The following is a 23,011-nucleotide window of genomic DNA, read 5'->3' on the forward strand; positions in this document are numbered from 1 at the left end:
ATGCTATACCAAATACCGATTCCAGGAGAGCTGATCCTGCTATCTCCAAACACATGGGGGGTGTATAGACATACATGCACATACCACATGTAAGATGTTGTGTGTGTGTACACGTATAAACAACCCACACCCACAGCCGGCCCCGCACTGACATGTCCCCCCCGCGCGCGGGCTCTCAGGGGAAGCGGCGGCGCGCGGGGGCGCCGCGGGCACGCGCACTACCCGGCATGCAGCGGGCGCGGGGCTGGCAGGAAGATGGCGGTGCCGCTGGAGGAGTACGAGAAGGAGGCGGGCTGCGTCCCCATCCTGCACCCGGAGGTGCGAGCGGCCCGCCCGGAGGGAGCGGGGAGCGGGAGCGGGGCTCGGGGCGCGGCCGGGACGGCGTCCCGCCGTGGGGCGGGGGGAGCGGGTCTGGGCGGGCGGGGTGCACGGAGGGCGGGAGGTGCGCCGCCGCCCCCCGCCGCCGGCCTGGGTGTGCGCGGCAGCGGCGGCGGCGGCGGGCCGGGGTGGGCAGGGCCGGGCCGGGCCGGGCCGGGCGGGGAGGCGGGTGCGGTTTGCGGGGAGCGGTGCGAGGTCTGCCGCCGGCCCTCTGTGCTCCCTCGTCGGCGATGCCGCCCGCCCCCGAGCAGCGGCGGGGGCAGAGGTGCCGCGGCACCGGCGGCGCTCGGGGCTCGGCGCCCGGCCCGGCCCGGCTGCCCCGGGGGAGCGGCTCACAGGAATAAATGTTTCCCCTTGGGCTTGGGTGGCACTGCTCTGCAGCTCACCCGCAGGTCGCGGCTGGCCCCATCCAGCCCAGCGCTCCCCGTGTGGCGTGGGCTTATTTTCAGAGCAAGCGGTCTGTTTTTTCCAGTGTGTTGGCGGTGGCAGAAATGTTTACAGGTAACATGCAGAGGTCGTTTCGTGCCATTTTTTTTACCCATCTATTGTGCCGCCCACCTTTGTCAGTAGAGCATGTGTGTTTTCTTGAGGACTAGTATGATTGTTTTGAAACGGATCTTAAATAGTTTAGAAAAGCTTTTACGTGTGGACTTGTCACCCGATACATTAAGGACTGTAAGAATTGATTTTCCTGCCTAAAAAACAAATAAGTGCATGTGTCAGGCTCCAGTTTTTGCTGAGCAGATGGCATCTTTTCCTTTAACAGTATCTGAAAAGGCTGTTCGTTTATTTGATGACTGAAAAAGCTCTGCAGGCCTTTATCTGTGGTTGTGTACCTTACCTGCTCTACGTCTCTCAACTGAGCCCATGACTTTAGAATAGAACAGTCTGTCCTGAAGCTAGCAATAAACCCCAAGTATGTGTCTCAATTTTTTACGTTGTTCGTTTGGGGCTTTTTTTGGGATTTGTTTTAAGGGATGTATGTAGACTGTTGCTATACGTTTTTTTAACCTAACTGGAGTCAGGCTAAATGCAATGCCCTCGGTAGCAGTGTCTGATGATTTTCAGAAGTGACACAAGTGTTCAGTAGTGATCCAGACTGTAGGATGTTGATGTTCTTTGAAAGAAAGTGCTCTTAACTTGTGGAAACTTTAGATAGGCAATCTAAGACTGGAAGATGGAATAAAAAGCATTTACAGCTTGTCAGAAATTGATTGTGTTTTAAAGATTGATGACTAGTCTTTGTTGACTTTGAGAAATCAGTGCATAGCAAACTAAAATCTCTCAAATTGGTAGTTAGCTAGTTAATCTGGTAGAATTTTTATACTGTTCCTTTGATGCATAAAGTTGAATGTGTGCACAAAGGATGGGAAAGGAAGTTAATACATATTGTGTGCTGTAACCTCAACTAGAATCCTTTAACATGCGGTAAATATCACTAATTTGGAGGGAATTTCACTCGATTTTTCCAGAAATGCTGAGTGTCTGACTAGATCTTACAAGATAATGTCTACATGGATTTGTTGAGTGTTTCCTTATTCCCTAAAGTCTTTGTACAGATAAGCTTTCAAAGAGAAGGATGTTTTTCATGTTGGTGGTGAGACAGACTGGCTGTTAACAGACACTCCAGAAATGCTTTTTTAAAAACTTAACGACTGTGTGCTGTGGCCGAGCTGTGTTGTCACAGGCCTGCCCACTGAACAATGCAGTGCATCTGTGTTCAGTCGGTTCTGAAGGTCAGGGGCCTTAATACATGGGGATTTCTACTTTTTAAGAAAATAGTCCTTATGTAAGTAGTGACGTTTGAACATATAATCAGATTCAACATTTGTATACATTTGAAACTGATGCTTTTTATAGGACTGTCAAAATCCTAACAATTGTTTTTTGTTTCATGGTGCTGTTGTTTATTGTGGGTGTCATCTTCAGGTATTCTTTGTATGCCTTTCTTGTGAGGCTTTTGCTTCTTACTGTCTTTTTGTATTGAGTTATTTGGATTACTTTCAAATTGTTTGAAGTTTCTGGGTTTGTTTTTTGTTTTGTTTTGGGTTTTTTAAAAGGGATTTATTTGTTTTTATCTGGGCTCTAAGGCTTTGCATTTTGCCATGAAATACTATGAATACAATATTAATGGTTCTAAGGAATAGTGAAAAATTATTTAAATACTGGCATGGTGGGAGGTCTGTTTATTTATTCATTTGTGAAAGACTCAGTTTAAAGGGATTGAGTAATTTCGGTAAGAAGAGGTAGAAACTGATGGAAATATGCATGCTTCAGGAAACTCGTGGTGGGAGTGCTTTGGATGGGGTTTGTGTGGTGTCTTGCTGACTGAGTTCTTGGGCCTTCCTTTCTCCCTCCCTCATGAATGCAAGCTGCACTTCAGTATACTCTTTCCAAGGATATTTATTCTGCCTTATGACAAATTCAGTTTAGTATGACAGTGTAAATCCCACTTTTCTAGCTGTAAGATTGCTACTGGAACCATGTAGCTTCTGAAGATAATTTTAGTGGTGAAGTGCAACAAATAATATTAACTGCACGTGTGATACTTGTAGAATGATGTTACAGTATGTGATAAATGCTTGGAGAACTGCTGGATAAATGAAACATTTTGGAAATAGTTGTTAGGATTATTCCTGAATTTCATTGTTCCTAAAAGTCTTGGAGGTGTTAGTCTGCTAGACTCGGATATTTTCTTTAATGATTTGGATGTAATAACAGAATTGTCAATAATAAAACTTGCAGACAAACAAGATGGATGGGTGCTAAGCAGGGAGGATGGAACTGTAGAAAACCATCTAGAATTCATGTGAAATTATGCTGGTAAAGCAAGGCACACCTTAGCGCAGCTATATTCAAAGTAGTGCACTGAAGGTAAGGAGCATGTGCATGGGATTGTATCCCAAAAGTTATTGACTGATAGGATACAAACACGAACAAGCAATTTAACAGAACTTCTCAGTATAATGCTTTGTTTAAAAATGTATAGGAACAAGGAGATGATTTTTGGCTGAACATGTGGTAATGCTAATGATGAAGTTTTGTCTTTAAAAATCATTGTTAAATAGTCAAGAGTATGGGGAAAGGATTAAAAATTGTTTTCATAATGCCTTATGGTAAAAGGCCTACAAAAGGCCCCGGTCACATTATCTGAAAAAGTGAGAGGTATCTTTTTCTTTGCCTACATGAATATTTTCTTACTGAAATCCAGTGCTTTATTCAGCTTGTGCTTAACAAGATCCAGTGACTGGCAAGTGAAGTGGAATGGGATCAAATTGAAAAGCACAAGTGGTAAAGGCTGAGGTGGGTGGCACTGCTGGATTATCCAGCTGTTGATGTTTTCAGCTGGAGTTCAGAGATCTTTTTGTTGACCGAATGCAAGTTTCTTAATTCCACAAAAGTCTCACTGTGTCAAATAAGTGAATATAGAGGAGTGTAGCCTGTGTTGGTGTGACTCTGATTCACACACGAATTCCTTAGCAGAACTGCGAAGTGCATGGACAACCAAGGGCAGCCCCTGGGTGTAGGTTTCTGGGTGGACGTGGCACTGGTTGCCTTGCAGTGTGGTGTGGTATGCAGAGCACGCTGAGATGGCAGCGTAACACTGGGCTAAGTAGTCCCTTCTGGTTCGTTTCCTTCTCCCAGTGTTCAGGTTTCTGGTGACAGAATGACAGAATAGCAAACTCTGCTTCCTTTTATACAGTGTAGTCTTGGGATGGGAGTGCTGCTCATGCTGGTTATGTTTGTTGTCCTCTGGTTCAATTATTTTAGTAGGCCAGCAGACTTGACTTTAAATTCTTTGGATCTCCTAAATAAGAGTGAATTCCTGACTCTTCTGTGGTAGGGGATGATAGGTTTGGATGTTTTATTCTGAAATTCAAGGAGCAGAAAGGCAGAAGAATCTTAGAAAATGGATTTTGCTTGTAATGCACCTTTGTATGTGAAAAATATTCTAGATGTGTGCCTAATATGGCTCTAACTGGCAAAGGTATTGCAGCTGTTGGGAGCTGCAGCTCTTCCTAAATGGTAAGAGCTGTTACTGGGGATGAAGATCTGGTTTGATACTTCAGTGTAGTGCATTTACCAGTGTCAGGTGGTGTGGGATATATTTGAGAAAAATGGAAGTTACTGTTTTTTACAGACCTCTCTTGGCATTAAAAAAATTCTTGTCCAAGAACAATCTTCCTGCAAAGCTGAAAAGCAATTTTAACAGTTGTGGGCTTTGTTTGACAGGAATTTTTCCAGATGGAAGCTGTCATTCTTATCTTTGTCTCTCTCCTTGTGGTTCAATTTGTAACTACCTAGGAAGTTAGAAGCATATACACTTGTATTCCTTTTTGGTGATTTGAAGAAAACAAGTCAACCTACTGTGAATAGCTGTGCTCTGATTCTTTTCTGTTCAAAATTACAGTGAAAGGCCTGACTTTCAACTCTGTTCTCTGGGGAGTTCCGTAGATGTTGTTGGGGCTCTACTGGAGTGATGATTGTTCTTAATTGTCCTGTACAGATACAGGACTTGCTGTGTTATTTAGTCAGGATCACTCCCGAGACTAGTCTTGCATTTGTGAGCTCATTCAAAGATCAGGTATCACTTATACTGCTTAGGAAGTACAACAGAACTGTGAAGTCTCAAATTAGCATACCTAATATTGAAGGTTGAGCCTTGCTTTGAGTATCTTGGGTAGCTTTGGAGTTTGAGGATAGAGAGGACTGCAGATCTAATCCAACCTTATATCACAGGCTGAAGTTTTTTTAACTAATTCTTTTTATTGCCAGAGTACTAATTATAAAGTAAAAAAAGAAAATAAAATCCTATGGTAATAGGTCATATTGCATAACTGGGAAAGTTGCCCTCAAAATTAATTAGTCTGTTTAAGACTTAAACATGTTTCTAGTCTGAATTTAATTTATTTCTGTTCATTACATCTTGCAGGATATCTGTCCAAATATAGATCTGTCTGTATCTATTTAATATGCTGATGTTTATCAGATCCCTACACTACCGTTATGGTCTGCAGTCCTCCTGACCCCTTTGAGTCTCTCATGTTCCTTCGTTCTTTCAGTGTTTCCAAACACTGAAGCCATGGATGGCTTTGCTGTCAGTGCAGTGGCTGTTGCAGGGACTTGGGAGCAGAGCGCTGCTCTGGCAGTCACAGCTGTGGCAGTAAATGCCCTCGGGCTCACCCGTCCCTGGAAGTCTTCAAGGCCAGGCTGGGTGGGGCTCTGAGCTCTTGTACCAGGTGTCCTTGCCCACGGCAGAGGGATTGGAGCTTAGATGGTCACTTCCAACTAAGGCCATCCTGTGATTCCTGCTCATTGTTCCCCATACATGTATTTGTACTGGTCTTGCTGGGAACTGTGTCACACTGGAAACTTGTACTCGGGTAATGCCCATCCCTTCGAGGTAGTTTCTAGGAGAGGTCTTTATTTTAGATAGGACTTTGCTTTTGTTGATGTATAAAAACTCCTAATTTTGTCCTGTCCCAACAATCCCCAAGTTGTATCAGAAAGAGAGTTAGTTATTCCCCCTTTTCTCTCTACACACACTCCCTGTCCTCCCCTCCCAGTAAGAATTCTCTCTAACTATTGTTTACTTCTAGGTTGCAGACGATGGTGAAATAGGGTGGGTCAAGGTACAGCCTCTGAAGGCTGCTCAGTGTTCTCATATTGGCACTTCTCTGGGAGTTTAAAAATGGGAGCTACTGAAAAAACCAGGACAGAGGTTTTTTGGAGCATATTCCTTAACTAGGAGAGTATGTATAATAGTCACAAAGCAAATCATAGGAAAAAAGCTTGCTTACCTCTAGTTTTTAATACATGCAAGATAGACCACATTAACTTTCATTGTATTCTAATTTCTTGATTAACAAAAACATTTTGGACATTAACTGTGTTTGACCATTGCTTCTGATTTATCAAATGAGAGTGACAGGTTTAATTTCCTGTGAAGCCATGGTACTAATCTTTGCTAGTCTGCTATATTACTAGTATTTGCTTTTTTTGTCAATTTAATATCAAAACCTAGAAAAGCCAGCAATACCTTACAATGGTAACAGTTAATAATCCATGTCATCTTGTATCCAGACTGCAGGAATTTCTTCTGCCTTAATGAATAGCAATAGTCACATCTTTTGGACTGTATAGTTGACCCAAACAACCACTATTTTACAGAAGTTTAATACTTGTTCTGTAGAAAGCATTTTAGTGGGGCAATTTAAATTTTCTGGCCAGACTTTTTGTTCTGCACTTAGCAAAGGTTTTCACATTTTGTGGATCTGTGTTTTTACTGACAGTTCTATCATTCTTACTTTGTAATCTTGACAACTTTTGCTAATTTCTTTTATTGCTAGGATGGTGCTCGGCCTTCTAGGGTTAGGGAGATATTGTATCCTTTTGCTAGCATTTTGTCTTTTCACATTTTTCTAATTTGTCATGGTCATTGCCAATGCTTCACTTGCCATTCTTACAGGATTTTTTTTTTAGAGTTGTTCTGTTACAGTTCCTGTTATAAATGGTGCAGTTTTTCACCATTCTGGTCTTTTTCTCAGTGGTTAAATTGTGGCTTCTTGGGCTTCTGGTAAAACACTAAAACTAATTTTCAACTATTTACAATTCTTGTTCTACATATCTTCTGATTTGGGCAGTAATTGATTTTAAAGTTAAAAATTTATTTTGAGAAGGCCCTCTTAGTGCATAAGAGATAAATGTCTGTTTTTACCCATATTTGTGTTGATTCAGTTTGCCTTTACTTATTAAGCACAGGCCTTATTTCTCTCAAATTTCACAGAAGATCAGTCTTTCAGCACTGCTTGTTTCACTGTGTTTGCCTGTTTGCTTAGGAAAGTAATGAGACTTTATGAATGTGGAAGAAAATTTCCAGAATTAAGGAGGAAAATGTTTGTTTGCTGTTTGCTTGAAAACTGAACAGTATTGCCATTGGTACTGACATGTTTAGATAGGAGCAACCTCAGTAATTGATATTTCAGCACGCACACTGTCCTCTGTGACTTTTCAAAGACAGGATGAGATAAAGATTTGACTTTCATGGTATCCTTGTAGTTGGGAGAAACACTGGGGTATATTACAAATGAGACTGTGGAGCAAAGTAGAAAGCTTTTTCTGAAGTCAATGGGAGTCTGGCTGAATTGAAGCCTTGGACCTGTCACACCCAGTATGTGGTGTAACATTAGACTGCGATTTGTCTTGTGCAATTTTGAGTTCTAGTCATTTCTTCCTACACTTGTAGGATGTCCGGAGGTATGCAGAAGTGTTCCTTGCTTCTCTCTGTAAGGGAGGGGGTGCCAAAAGTGGAGGGTGGTGGGAATGCTGTGGTCAGAGCTTCTCAAGAAAGCTGCTCAAGATCAGATGATGACTCAAAAAGGAGGGAGTGCAGTAGCAAGAGAGGGAGGACATCAGAGCATACTCTGAGAACACTTGCATTGCTGCCTCTGAAGGATGGGATTTTTGTGATTGAGTTGAAAGTGGTTTCATGCCATGGTGGAAACCAGGCACAGCTCCTCACCTATCTTGGGGTGAGCCCCTGCATTTGTGTGGCCAGCAGGTGACTTGGGGTGGTGAGTCTGTTACCTGATCTGACACCTTTACTGTGCTGTTGTGAGAATGGGTAGGAGGTCATGGAGAAGGTGCAACCAGGAGCAGCAGTGTGATCACCTGCCTGATTGCAGGTCACTTTTAGCTTGTCTTAAACTGATTGTGATGTAGGTGCTTCCCCCTGTACTCATACGCCAGTGAGGCTTGTCTGGGCCCAGGATGAGCTGGTTCCAAGTAAATCAGTAGAAAATGTATCCAGTAAAAAAACCACTGTGAATAACTTTCTGCCAGTTCACTAAGCCTGCTCATGGAAGGGTCAAGCGCACTAAAGCACTGACAGAAGGTGGATGGTGAGCTGGCAGTCCTGGTTTGAAAAGTGAGGAGTTGGAGAGGATGGGACCCTTCTGCAGAGTTAGACCATGGCTTCAGTGAGCTGTCTCATCTGCTGCAGAAGATTGTCTGTCAGCATGACTAGAAATACCTTTCATGCACTTCCTAGTGTTAGCTGGTGGGTTCACCAGGCTGTGTTTATTACAAGTGGGACTGGGAGTTTACTGGCTGTTGATGTGAGGCTCCATTGGCTGCTAAAAAGTTGAGATGGGAATGTTGAATTGAAATTTTTTGTAAGGATTGAGCCCAACTTGTACTAACTTTTTTCTCTGTATCTGCCAAGGAGAAAAGAGCATCTGTAGCTGGGCTGACTGCTCGTTCTGTTGGGATCACTTGATGAATGGAAAAAAACATTTACCTTTGAAAAAGACTTTTAAGAATATCCTTTTCTGTGAATTTGAAAAAGAGGACTGTTTTTTCTCCTAGTGCCTGAGTATCTGTGTTGAGCTAGACACATACTTGGGTGCATTTTTGAAGTTTAGCACTTTAAAAGACTGAAATATGTAAATGGTTTTACATTAATCTCATGACTGACTCCTAATGCTGGGTCTTTCAGGGATTTTTTTCCCAAGGTTTTATGGCTCTGTAAGCTCGTGTGCTGTGAGACCTAGACCTGTGTAAGTCGCTTGGAAAAAGAATAGTTTCGTTTTTGCCAAAGTCCTGAGATTTTTGGCTGAGAACATAATGCAACACTGCTTGGAAAGAAAGCCAAAAAGATAAATGTACATGTTGATGTAAGTTGCTGACTAAACAAAAGCTTTTTAGTGAGCTTTACACCATAGCATTTTAAGCTTTTAATTTTTTTAACCTTTACAAATGCTAATAAATGTAGCACTTTTAAAAACACATGCTTTTGATGCTGTCTGCAAATACAAAGCCTCTTTAAAAGCCTCTTTGTGAAGCTATGGCTTCCTAAAGTAGAACCCTGCTCAATTTAGGAGCATCTTCAAGGAAATGACTAGGAAACAATTGACTCGTTGTGGGTGCTTGTTTTGAAGAAGCAAAACTTACCATTATCAGCTGTGCTTTAAATCACATGAGCTCTGACCTCTGCATAGAGTGGCTGGATTAAGGCCTCTAGTTGAGCATCTCTAACTTGTTATGTAAAAAATGAGATCCATGTTGGAGAGTATGCAGGATTATGATCTCTGTGTAATGCCTGACTTGCATGTGGGTGGAAATCTGTAGCAGCAAAAGGACTGCTTTATGGTGTTTGAGGTGAGGCTTTTCTCAATCTATTTCACCACTTTCTAAAGAAAGCATTGTGAACTTAAACTGTAGATTGGTTTAAAAAAGATTGAATGTTAGGCACAGATTTATTTCCATTGTGTATATATTCCATAATTAGCTTCTCTAGGGATTTTCATCAATGCATCTTTCCTTTTAGTGCGTCAAGAAACTCTGCAATTAGACCAAAATTATGGAGGTAAACTGAAACAGGCTTCACAAAACGCAGTAAAATGTAAAAAGTAATGGAAAACAGTAACAGAAATACCATTGAATGGAAGTTTATTTTTATCATATCATACTCATTTTGTGTAATTTAGTGCTATAATGGGGGCAGGGAGATTCCTGATGGTAATGGTTAAGGATCAAAGTAAAGCAAGTCTGATGGTATATATTTGCAAATCAAACACTGAACTTGTTTTTTTTTTTAATGCGTTAATTTTATCAGTTAATAAAAAAAAGTGGTATGGCATGCCTTTTTTTTTTTTTTTTTTTTTTCATGAAGAATGTAGTCTGGTTTAGGTGGAAATTTTCTAGCAGGATTAGCTAAACTGAAGGTGTATGTGAATCATCCCGGTCCAGACAATCTAATGGCTCATAGCTACTGAACACTCTGGCTCCTCAAAGTTATGAACCTACAGAGCCCTAGAGAATTCTTACCTGTCTGGGCTAGGTGTTGCTGTGAATATGAGAAGGATCAGACCATCCCCAGCTGATGACAGTCAACAGTTAGATTAGCTGTTGCAGCAGTAAATGTTGGGAGAAACTGGTTTCTAGAGAAGAAAAATCTACTCTTATGCCTGTAAATTAATTGTGATTCTCTCTAAAACGAAGACATTTTAGCCTCTGATTCTGTGACTTTGTGTGTTGCAGAGTTAGCTGAAGGGGTAGGGGAAGGAAAGTTACCATAACCTTAAGAAGAGGATCTTCCATAAAAATATTAAAATGCCAGCAGTATCTCTTCGTTGTTGTTGTTTGTGTTTGGTTGATTTGCTTGTATTTAGCGAGCATTTTTCTGTTAATGTTGGTTCATGAGTGACTAGTTTTTGTGTATATAAATGAATGTGGGTGTTTATAATATGCAAATAACTATGTATAAAGTTGTCTGTATAGATTCTTGCACCTTTTAAAAAGTAGGAGGAAAACTGGGAGAGCAAACTAAAAACCACTATATTGCAGTAAATGAAGAACAGGGAAATGGAGCATCCAGATATGGGGGCAGGAATTCTTTAATACTAACCTCCAGTAGTCCCTGCTAAATGTAACACCCATACATGAGCATTATTATTTAGCTTCCCTGAAACAGTTGCAGTCACTTCCAATTTTATTATGATTATCTGACTGCAGCCAGATATGAAAACAGTGTAGTCATCAATTAAAAAAGAAATTATTTTGTTTCTATTAAGAAACAGAGGCAATAGTATGCAATATTTTATGGAAGGTAATACTTCTGATTTGAAGGTTTTATCTTAAAACTTGTTAGTATTTTTTCTTTAAGTCTCAATGATCTTGGTCACCATTCAGAATTTGAGTGTCTGATTTTGATCATGGTATTGCTTCCTTGCAGAGTGTTAAAGGCAAAGCAGTGCTGGCCATCTGCTAATGCCCACCAGAGCCATGTGTGGCAGCTGGAAGCAGCAGCTCTTTCCTCCTTTCCTTATGGCCAGGCAGGAATATTGACCTATTCATATCCTCCTGCTATGGATAATTGTGAATTAGGAAATTGCTGTCTCAGAATAATTCAGCCTTGGTCATCTTACTTTTTCATGCGTAACTTTTTTTTTTTTTTCTGTAAATACTATTCTCAGTATTCTTCTTAAGCTTGTTTTATTCTGGCTTTTTATTGAAAAAGATTAAAAGCTTTGAGTATCGAGGGGAAACGAGCATAACTTTATTTATGTGTTTGGTTATGAGAAGGACTGATTGGAAATGCTGATATTAGCAGAGCTTCCAAGAATAAACGTTTCCCCCTCTCCTCTTCCTTGTGCTTCCTGCTTTTTCCTTTGGAGTTACATTTCGTATTTTGCATTATCTTCTCTTTCCCCATCTTACTGGTCCTGTTTTCCAGAGGAGGTTTGCTTTTTTTTTTCTTTGTTTCTTTTTTTACCAAAACATGTCTTTTTGTTGTTGTTTCTAAAGCATTATTCTCTTGTTTGCATTTTTTCCCCCCCCTACACTGCATTACTTGTGCATCTGCGCAAACAGTCTGCACATTTTGTGACTAATGATTAATGTCAAAATAGTCACAGATGCATATGAGTGATTAGGGCCTTGTCAAAGGATAGTCACTGAAGTGGGAAACTTGTCTAGAAGAAGTGATCCTTGGTAGAAATGAAGGAACCAAATATCATTTGTACAGATGAGCAAAATTTGTCTTTCTTGCAACCTTCCATACCAGCCTACTCTAGTGATTTCTAAGCAGAATAATTTTCTTCAACATGTCAGCCCAACTTCTTGGTTATATAAAAACTGAAGTTTGTTGTCCATGATTACTTAGTCAAATTGACAATTAGCAGGTGCAGAAATGTTCCTGCCACCTTCTGTTGGCTTGCTTTCCCTCTGTCAGTGGCTCTCGAGCCTGTTTGCACGGGAGAAGCAGATTCAGCACGCTGCCCTACTGAAAGATTGAGTTTTTTCTGTGTCTTGTTGATCCCCCGTGCCCCTTTCCTGGAGTGAGAGGAGTGGGTGTGGTGTGGCCGCAGCTGCAAGTACCAAAGCTGCCTTGGGTTAGGCGCCGGGAGCATGGAACCTAGAGCAGTGGGGAAGAGTGGGCAGAGGAATGACTTTTCTCTTTGAGCAAAAGTAACAATTTTGGCTCCAGTCCTGCTTGCGAATGGCTCCCTGAAACAGGATGAAACAACTAGAAATCTAGTGTTTTGCTACTTGCCTATTTTAAATCAGTGACGTCAGGCCTCTGCTCTTCTACCTTCTTACTGGTTTTCCTGACTCAGCTGGGGAAGAGCCATTGTCACTAAAGATGAAAATAGCAAAAAACAAGTGCACTTGTTTCAATTAGCTTTTCATCTTTTAATTGGCTGTTGAGGTTTTCTAACAGCGTATCATCATGGAAAAATTAAATTTTCCTGAAATAAATATTTTCATCAAAAAAGGGAAAATATTTTAACACTTGGGAAGTGTTGTTGAAGCCATTTGTGAATGCAGTTTATACTCTAGGCTCAAAATGTTATGTTGCTACTTTATTATCAATCTGTCGTATCATATGTTTTAAAAAGTCATAGTAGTTTCAAGGATTTAAAGTGTATTCCTAAAATTTGTGTGAGGGTGTATGAATTTAGGGGAGGTTCATTCTTTTAAGTGGGAGCTTAAAAGCCTATACTCATTATTTTTAATTTTTTAATGCTTATTTCTGTTCCTTTAATAGTGGGAGGCAGGTAATGTAGATCCCTGTAGAATTTAAAAGTTGGGCTTTCTCTTCTGTCCAGCAAGTTGGAGGAAGTTACAACAGCAGCTGCTGAAACCATTGTCTGTGGTAGCAATGCATATAAAAAGAGACTGTGTTTAGTGTAGGGGGTCTTTTAAGTTGCTATGCTAAACGTTTAGCAATGGGATATGTGCCTCCTTGAGCAGATACCTTGTTTGCGTTCACTCATTGCAGGTCTTCTAAAGGTCTCCTGCTTCAGGCTGTCATTTGTTTTCCTGGTATTGGGAACTTGCCCAGTTAGTGGCGTAAACCTATGTTGCATTCTCTTAGTATTAGTCTTTCTTTGTTTTTTTCTTTCTAAATCATTCTTTGTAGAATAATTAGGAATAACTACTCTTCTGCATTTATATTCTGGTACCCTAGCCCTGCATGGGTATTTCATAACTTTGAAACAATTATTTTCAGTTCCTAGCTGCTGCCTTGCTTCTTTCATTTTTGCCTTGTCAGCCAAGCATAGTGTGTAACAGCATTATTTGCACTGACTTGGTCCAAATCACCTATCACCAGGTAAATCAAGTATTACTTGACTCACAAAATCCAGATTTTCTTTTCTCCTGATTCCTGATAGCTTTTTGACTTAGGAGCCCAGAGGTTGCTCTGCAGATTAGAGTCATAAACCAGGCACTCAAAACGCCAGGTAAGAGTTACCCCTCATAGAATGGCACTTGAATTAGCCAGCATGCTACTGTCAAGTTGCATAGATAATAATGAGTGATAAATTTTGAATTTAACATTGGGAATCTTTGTCCAGGCTGCAGAGAATTGACTATATTGGCCTAGAATTCAGATTTTATATGCTTTGCTGGGATTTACTGTTAAAGATTTATTTCCAAAATGAGCAGTGTCTGCATATTCTTCTCAGGCACATCTAAAGTCATCCATTTTTCCGCAGTTTACAATGTGGTATAGAAGACTCCATGGTATGATTTTGGAGGCTGTGATGTTCATAAAACTTGGGGGATTTTAGGAATGGTTTCTACTACTCCCAAACATAAAATATGAACTCAACTCTCTCAATAAATTATGAAACATAAGGTTCATTTTAAGTTTATATTTGTTGGGAATCTTTATATTAAACAAGTGGATTGTAGCTGCTCATGTTTGTACTGGGGGGGAAAAGAGAGAACTGTTTTTTGCTTACTCATTTCATGCTGCACCTGCCATCACCTCAAATGTTTTTTTCACTTGAGCTGTTTTGCATTAGTGTATATGAAACTTTTGAATTCTGTTAAAGAGAGTAATTCAGAGATACTATCAGTACAAAAGGAATATATATTTTTTAAAGTTAAGGGTACTGTCATTAGCTTTAAGTTATTAGAAAGCTGCTATAACAGGAGCTAATATCACCTCTCATTTCTTGAATTTACATGGTTATTAGTTAACACCTAAGGTTTTGTTGTGTCCTATAAACCTTTTTGTGGAAACATAAGTATCATAAGTGATTTCATGATCTCTCTGGGCTGACATAAATGTACTGTACTGCTTGGGAAGGCTCTCCTGGCTGGCCAGTATAGGCTTAATGGAACAGAAACTGGGTTTGCTTGCTTGAAGTGGTCAGGAAAAGGCAGGTTAGTAAAAATGTCTGGTACGCGAATATGTGACTGAATTTCACATGAATATGAGCCTGAGTTTCTCAGTTTGTTATTAAGAAATGTTAGATGAGAGACTTTTTCCCTTTCCAGTAGCTATGGGAGGCTAAAAAAATACATCAAACTACTGTCTCCTCATCAAGATGTTCCAGGACAGTGAATGTTTTTTTGTTCGGGTCTACTTATTCTTTTAGCATTTCAGGGTCTGAGCATTACGAGTTGATAATGCTGCTGCTGTTGTGTGGTGTAATCCTGGGTTAACAGAGATGGCATGAGTCCTGCTTTTTTCCTAATGTGATGGAAAAGGAAAAAAAAATCATGTGGGACAAAATAATGAATATAGTCTTCTCTTATATTTTACTTTCTCTTTTAAATTGTAATGATCTCTGGTATCTTTTCCAGTATCTTTTACTCCAGATAACACTCTGGCTTATCTAGTAGCTGGGGGAAAAAAAGGTTTGGTTAAGCTGTTGCCTTTTTCAGATACAAAGCAAAGCTGTGTTTCTGAATTGTAAGAGGATTGGTTGTAACATACTATTTGGATGACAGCAGATGCCCTGTTACATTTTTAGGTTGTCTCTCCTGTAGAGATGGCAACAGAGCAACCTTCCTGCTGGGCTGGCAATGCTTGATTGGTTCATCTAGGTAATTTTTCAGGCTAGGGAAGAAAAATTGAATGCTTCAGAATAACATTGTGATTAAAAAAAAAAAAAATTATAATCTTCTAATCACTTAGGTACTGTGTGAAATGTAAAAATTTGGTTTTTTGAAGAAAGGTCATGCATAAGAATAAGCCCGCTTTGAAAATGTGGACTTACTGCACTAGTCCATCAGTGTTACAAATGTTACAAGTGCAACAAAATGTACTTAATGCATTAGAAATTCTTGCTTGGATTTGTTTTCCTCCTGTCTGGAATAGGTATATTGTATGTAATGAATACAGACATGCTCAACTGAAGTTACTCAGTTTTTAAATAAATATTGAGAGGTTTTTAGATTTGTAGCTAGACTAATTTCTTGATAGTTTGCTCTGAAGTTATGATTGCTATCCAAAGTTTTCAGACTTTTGCCTAGGTGGCAGTTCAGCATGTTGAAATCTAGAAATACTTAAAATGTGGGTTTCGGACTTAATTTTTTTTTTAGCCTCTTTAAAAGAGATGATATATGCAATAATTTTAGAGTAGAAATAGTTACTTTAAAATAGCAGCCAAGATGAGTAACATCTGAGGGTTAGAGGGCAGTTCACTTAAACTTCCATCCATTCAATGGAGAGCTGGTTAATTCCTGGAGAGCCCCAGGAAGTAAGAAAACACTTTGGCTCGCTAGTGACAACTGGGCACAGTAAGAAGTTATTTCTCATTGTACCTGACATCTCCTTTTTTTGACTCATTTATCTTTATTAAAAAAAAAAAAAAAATCTGTGTAGTATACAGACCAAGTTGATCGCTGATTTCAGTAGCTCAGCGGAAGTCAGAACTGTTTTAATTAAACACTTTTCATAAGGTGTTTAAAAGTTTTTCCCAGGTTTAGATTAAAGATAATAATTCTTCTCATGGAAGTATATGTTAGAGAAAACTGAAAGTAAACAATACATTTTAATGAAATCAACTGAAATGCATTTTTAGAACTTGCAGGGAGCTTTCTCCTTTTTTTTTCTTTTTTTTTTTTTTCTTTTTCATCCATGTTGCAGTTTTCATGCTTTTTATGTAGCTATACTGAATTGCATGGCTGATGCACACAGGCAATCAGCTATAGCATCTGCAACACATAGAAAATTGTCCAGAAGATGTATAAAATTGTTCAATTTCAACTTGCTGAGCTTTCATGTGTTTGTAAAGAAAAATGGTGTGTTGCTGCCTTAGTGAGGTGTTAATGCAGTGTTTGAATATAGATTCCAAGGGAAGCACTGAGCCTGGAAGTGTTACCCTTCCTCAACAGAATTAAGTCAGGGAGCTCTCATCAACAGAATTAAGTCAGGGAGCTTTATCTGCCAAAGAACATGTCATGATCATGCCGTTTACTTTTGAGACCCACAGCTTAAACATCCACAGATAATCTCGGCTATTTGAAATGCAACATTTATTTGCGGTAGCAGAGTGAGACTTGGTCAGTTTATGGCAAACAGCTTTTCTACCTATGTTATGTTACCTTTATAAAAGTAAAGTAAAGCAAACCAAAAAAATAAAACCCCCAAACCCACTACTACCTAAAGAAATTTGTTCTTAGTTTTTGTTAGCCTTCTGTCAAAAAACAAGTAGGAAAAAAAAATGTAGAATTTGGCAGAATCCTGTGACTGCAAGTCATGTTTTCTTTAAAGTGTTTGAAAAGTATCCTGGGGAATATAGTGGCCTGCTTTCCAAAATGTGGAAATGTACCACTTTTATATTTAGGTGGCTTTATAGTACACTGAACTGTGCACTGGTTTTAGTTTTGCTTATAAAATTAATTTTTTTTTCCTCAGAAACTTGCTGATTTGGGTGTCCTAAAAACAAATTTGTCTTTTTTAGGAAATAAAACCTCAAAGCCATTATAACCATGGCTACAGTGAATCTCTTGGACGGAAAAGCCACATTGACGATTACAGCACTTGGGACATTGTCAAAGCCACACAGTAAGTTTATTTTTGAATGTTAGATTTACCTGTGTTTGTATCAGTTAGAAACAGTAAAATGGATTGTTTTATTTGTGTGAAGTGGAAGATAAATTTTCAATCCAATAGTAGAAGATTTCAGAAATAACCTCTACAGAATTACTGTTATGACAAATCTATGGCGATTGTATAAAAAAATACAGGAGGAATTGTGGTAAGTTGTAAATATAGGTAGTTGCTGGACAGATTGTTGGAAGAGAGAATGGTACTGGTGTTTATTTTCCATAGATGATGATAGGTAAGCAGACAACATTTAAATGCAAACACAAGGGTTTGATTGATTTATAGGTTAGAAAGAATGAATCTCTAACTTCCATTATCTCTGATTTCGCAGTCTCAATCCTACTGTAAAACTGAGTTTAGTACTGAAGGAGGACTGCGGGAGTAAACTGAGTGCAGATTTAATTGCTCTCTTTATGCAGATGTGTTATACAAATTTGTTTGTTCCACAGTCCTGTAGCAGACACTAATTTACAAGACTTTCCAGAATGTTGTCATGACACTATTCTTTAGTTTGCTACTGTTTGCCATTCAGAAACCATCACCACCATCACTGAGCTAGTTCTGTAAGATTTTCATTTTTATTATTGTATTGTTAATTTGAATGCTTAAACAATTATGAATCTTGCAGAGTTATTTGCCTTTTTCTTCTTAAGAGAAGATTTTTCTTGCATTTTTTTCTTGAACAAAACCCCTGCCTGAACTGAAAGCAGCTTTGCAATTCTGCATGTGACACAGACCCACTTTAGGCATAGGAAGCATATTTCCTTCACATTTTGTTTTGAGCTGTAAGGAGTTTAGCTTCCTGAAACAGATGTCTGACTCTGCTATTGTTGCTCTAAATACTTAATAGTAGCACTACAACCTATAATAGTCACATTAGGGTATTTTTAGGAATTAAAATATCGGCACAATATCAAACTAGCTGCTTCTTATAAAAGTATGGAAGCATGTTTGACAGCAGAAGTGGTTTTACAAGTTACCTACTTCTATTCCTTGTGTGCTCATTGAATGTTTGAAAACCTAAAATATGTTTGTCCCTCTTAACCCTCAGATTCAGGCTGATCTGTGCTTTCAGCTGAGTTGTTACACTTCTTTTCTGGTCTCCTTACAAGAACCAACAGCTATGAGTTGACATCTCACCGCAAGGACTGCAGTTTTATATTGTAGCCCTAATGGTTATTGTTGCAGGGAAGGGGGACTGTCAACGTAATCAAGTTGTGGTATCCAGGAAGCACTTCCCTGACTCAAAGGAGAAATCATAGAATAAACTAGGCTGGAAGAGACCTTTGAGATCAAGTCCAACCTCTGACCCAACATTACCTTATCAGCTAAACCATGGCACTGAGTGCCTCATCAAGTGTTTTTTAAGCGCCTCCAGTGATGGTGCCTCAACCAGCTCCCTGTGCAGCCCATTCCAATGCTGAACCACTGTTTCTGTGAAGAATTTTTTTCAGTATCCAGCCTAACCTTCCCCTGGCGCAGCTTGAGGGTGTGTCCTCTGACACACCTTTATTTAAGCATTTACTAGGTTTTGAAGGCCATATTATAAAAGATGTCTGTCATAAAGGGAAATATCTCTGAAATTTAAGGTAGAAAATAGACCCACCAAATATCATAGGACTTGCAGTAAAAGAAATAATGCTGCTGATCAATTAATTCAGTGTTGTTGGAAAGATACTTTTTTACTAAAATGATGTAGCTATTTGCATTTTTAGAAGTGTAACCTATCACATCCATGTAGGAAAAATAGGTGATCTTATGTTCTGCCCTTTGTCCTCAAATATTAATATTCATTGAGATTAAAGTATCTGCTGATTTTTCCTTACTTTTTAGTTCAGTGCAAATGTAAGAAAGATGCTGCAAATTTTTTTTTTTAGAAAAGGGGCCACTCGTCAGTCTCCTAGAACTCTTCCCCCAAGCAGGTCAGTAAGTTGAAGCAAGACGTAGCAAAATATAATAAGAATTATTTGTAGTCTCTTGGTTTGGGTAGGGTTTTTTTTGTTTTCCCAAGTCCAGTTTCTCCTGGAAAAAATAATTAGTTATGTTATTTTTCCAACGTACGTGAAAATTGAGAGCATAATTCCTTAAACTTTAAAGATGATGGTGGGAAAAATGGGATGAAAGCATTTAAAACTCACGTATATTTCCTATATGCTGTTTGAGTTTAGAGTTCTATTTTGACATGTTTTTATTGACACTAGATTACACAGAAATAAAACAATGTTAGTAAAATACTCCACTCAATTTTGTTTTTCAGCAAGGAAAAATAAGAGCTTGCAAACTCCTCATATTCTTCCATAAGTATTTGTATGTTGTTTCATATCTTACTGGACTGTTTCAGTGCTTTATCCTCTTAATTTGTAGATTAGACACAAATTAAATTAACGTGCTCATACGGTACGAGCTACAAATATAATAACTTCTTATAATCACATTAGGATTTTGTATAGAAAACAGTGGTTTGGCTCATTGAAAAGGGTTTATTGGTATTTGTATTTTTTATCCAATATGCTTCTCATAAGTTCTCACAAAGACCTGGGGTCCTCAGCAGATTTTATATCAAAAATAGTCTCTTTTTCATTTTGCACTTTTGCTGGAGTAAAAATCATAGTGTTTGCTTTTAGTACCTATTCATACAAAGAACACTTTCACTGACTTTGTAAACATGTCCAAGAGCATCTAGGTAGCTTTAGAAGTTGCACTATTGTGGACTTTCATGTTGCAGATGTTAGAACGTGCGTGTAATTTTTTGCCATCTTTTATTTGGCTAGAGCAAAATTATTTGGTTCATAGAAAGTTTCCACTGTGTTTCCGAAAGCAGAAGCAGGCCACTCATCTGTATTTGAAAAACTAATTTCAGAGGAATAGTAAAAAATTCATCCATGCTTGCCTTTGGTTTTGTTCCCCTCTGATATTCAGAGTTCTCACTGGAGCTCCAGGGAGGCAATGGAGTCTTGTCTAAAAAAACCAAAACAACAAAACCATCACGAGTGATTTAAAAGTGAAATTTAATGGTGATACGTTGGGTACGTTTATTTCTATTGTCTGGCGGCTTTAGCCCTCTGTCATCGAAGGCAGCAGTCGTAAGTTTTAATATGATGTCTTGGGAAGTATTCTGTGTTAACTTGACAAAGTTGCTGCCCTTGTTTTGTTTTAAATCTTTTGAGCTGAGAAACTGAGAAGTAGCTAAAGTTCTCAGGTAGAGAAGCATGTGATGGGCTGTCACTAGGAGAACAAAATCTGAGACACATTAATTGTTGCATTGTGATGTTCTGTTGAGAGTGAACAGACACTTTTGGCTTGTAGGGAGTTTGATCAAATTCCAGCTTTGTTGAAAGTAAGTTAAATGACCATTATGAACATGGGTATTAAACATTAATGGTATTAATAAATGCCTTTGTGACATCTGGAAGATTGATTCCTTGTGCTCAAGTGTTATGATTTCATTATCACAAGATTAACTTTTCTTTTAAGTTTTATTTGAAGGGATCATTCAAAATGAAGTTGTGTGCATTGTGAAATAGTGCAACGTAAAATATTAATCATGTTGAACCTCGCAAAGGAAAAAAATAGTTGGACACATGCTTTTTTTTCATGACTTATTTCTCATCAGTGTCATAGGGTAACTGATAAAAATGCGTATATATGGAATAATTAAAATTGGTGAGGGTTCACCAAAGGAACAGTTACTCCTGACTCTTCTGAGCTACTCACAGGACAGAGTGGACAGACTGTGACCCAGGTTCATGTCCATTATTCCTGATTATTAGTGCCCATGGGGTTGATTATATTGCTGAAAGTGAAATGTACCTGACATTCCTTCCTGTGGAAGGGTGGGACTTTTTTAACCACATTAGTAATATGGCCACAACTGTCTAGAGGATTCAGGGCTTTGGAGCAGTAATTAAGAGCTGAAGTCCTTTTCTTTCAACCCTGCTGTTAATGGTGGTCTATTAAATAGCTCTTGAGTTAAACCTTTTCGGTTGAAAACAAAACTGTCCTACTGTTAACACAAAAACCTTGAGAATGTGTTAAAGGCTTTGTTAGTATTTACCACCATTATTCATGGGAATGAGATTTCCAAAGAGAAAAAAGATCATTTTTCTGTTAATTGCATTTCCAGTTCAAACAGCTTTGACTTGAGTTACAATGATAGCAAGATGAGGGAGTGAGCTCCTGGTTTACCTAGTCTTTGTTGGCATGGTGATGTGCTCATTGTAGAGAGATTCCTTCCTATTATGGTGGCCAAATTTAATGTTAATCGTGCTGCAAAGCTGACAGTGTCTATTTTCAAGAGTCTGTGTTTGTCGATAAAAGAATAGAAAATGAATTTCATATTTAAAATGCCGAAGGCAGTAGGGTACTGTTTTTCAGAGTATTAAGGTCAGAATATCCTTAACCTGTGATGACAAATAAAATGTTACAGGTTAGTTAATGAAATAACTTAGAGACTGTGGTAGCAAAATGAGCTTGCACAAGGGTATTTTTGTCCTGGACCAATTCCATTTCTTTCAGAACAAGACAAACTCAATATGCTTTAATTATGCTCCATATTGATGTTTACAGCATCACCCTGTAGAATTCACTCAAATGCTGAATATTTGTTAGGTTAATATATCAGTCTCCTGTGAGGATTTCAGTCTTACTCTCCATTACTCTTGAAGGGCATAGAGCCCTTTATAACAACATTACAAGCGTGATTATGCTGAGTGTCTGAAATAGGTGACTTTGTAATTTTCTAACCTAATGGCACGTCATGAACCTTTGGAGAAGGCAAGGTGAAGTCAGCTGCAGCAAATTGATGGAACAAGACTGTGGGTTGTATGTGAGAGAAAAATGCTACACTTCTGGGACAGAGCTGAAGAAACCACAGCTGCAGCAGATTGTGTTTTATTTAATTGTAGAGAGCCTGCTGTTTCCAGGAAGAAGAGAAAATTGTTGTAAATTCCTAACGTTTTTGCCAGGCAAATTCAGTCTGTCAAGATCCTTAAAGTTTTTTTCTGAGAATGTAATACATTGAAGATTCATACAATTTTACCTTGTGTGCTGCATCTAGTAAACAGTTATGATTGAGTTCAAAATACCAGATGTAAATTGCTAGGAACAGACAAACTGAGGGTGACTTAAATTAAAAAATTGCTGTATACCTCATTTTCAGTATCACTTTTGGGAAGAGCCTTGTTTTCCTGTCAAGGCTGTTCTGATGTATTGCAGAATTTCATGTTCTGTTTTGTGGCCAAGTAGTACCATGTACTGTGACTTGCAGATTGCCTTCTACTGGGAAGAATGGGAAGACTGTGATGCTAAGCCCAAAAGAAGGAATCTATTCCTACTATTCCTTCTTGTATCTGAAGCCATGCCAGCAGTCTTTGCCCAGGGCCTCACTGCAATGCACAGGTGAATTCTGGAAGGAGGTACTTGTGAACATCAGTGGAGCCTAATTGGAGCATTCTGTGGGAACGGGTAACAGCATTCTGCCTCAACAGGCTACAGGGTCACTTGTGACAGCTTTCCTTAAGCCAAGTTCCTTCAGAAAGTAGCATCACATTCTCTCTAAGACTGGAGTTTTGCTTTTTATTGAGTAACCTGACAAATAACCCCTCCAACCTGCTCCCCACAAAAAAACCCCAAAGAATAATCACCCCTCTTCACCCATTCCCTGAGACTGCAACGGTGCTTCTTGGTTACATCTGTCTTGGCAGCGTGGTCTAACAAAGACTTGGGGAGCAATCAAAGGTTACTTTCAAGGAGGTTCATTTTGTGTTGTGTTGCCAACTTGAT

At 39.1% G+C, this 23,011-nt stretch overlaps 1 protein-coding gene across 1 annotated transcript in view; it reads left to right on the forward strand.

Annotated features, from left to right (window-relative positions):
- Positions 1–245: 245 nt before the first annotated feature.
- Positions 246–23,011, forward strand: part of ZDHHC17 (zinc finger DHHC-type palmitoyltransferase 17) — a 66,835-nt gene continuing 44,069 nt past the window's right edge. The window contains exons 1-2 of the mRNA XM_066183289.1: positions 246–318; positions 17,085–17,188. Of these exons, the coding sequence (XP_066039386.1) occupies positions 256–318; positions 17,085–17,188 (167 nt within the window). The 5' untranslated portion in view covers positions 246–255. The remainder of the gene's footprint in view (positions 319–17,084; positions 17,189–23,011) is intronic.

Source organism: Chamaea fasciata, unplaced genomic scaffold, assembly GCF_029207755.1.
Source record: "Chamaea fasciata isolate MVZ Bird 193981 ecotype frontalis unplaced genomic scaffold, bChaFas1.0.hap1 SCAF_5, whole genome shotgun sequence".
Classification (NCBI taxonomy): Eukaryota; Metazoa; Chordata; class Aves; order Passeriformes; family Sylviidae; genus Chamaea; species Chamaea fasciata.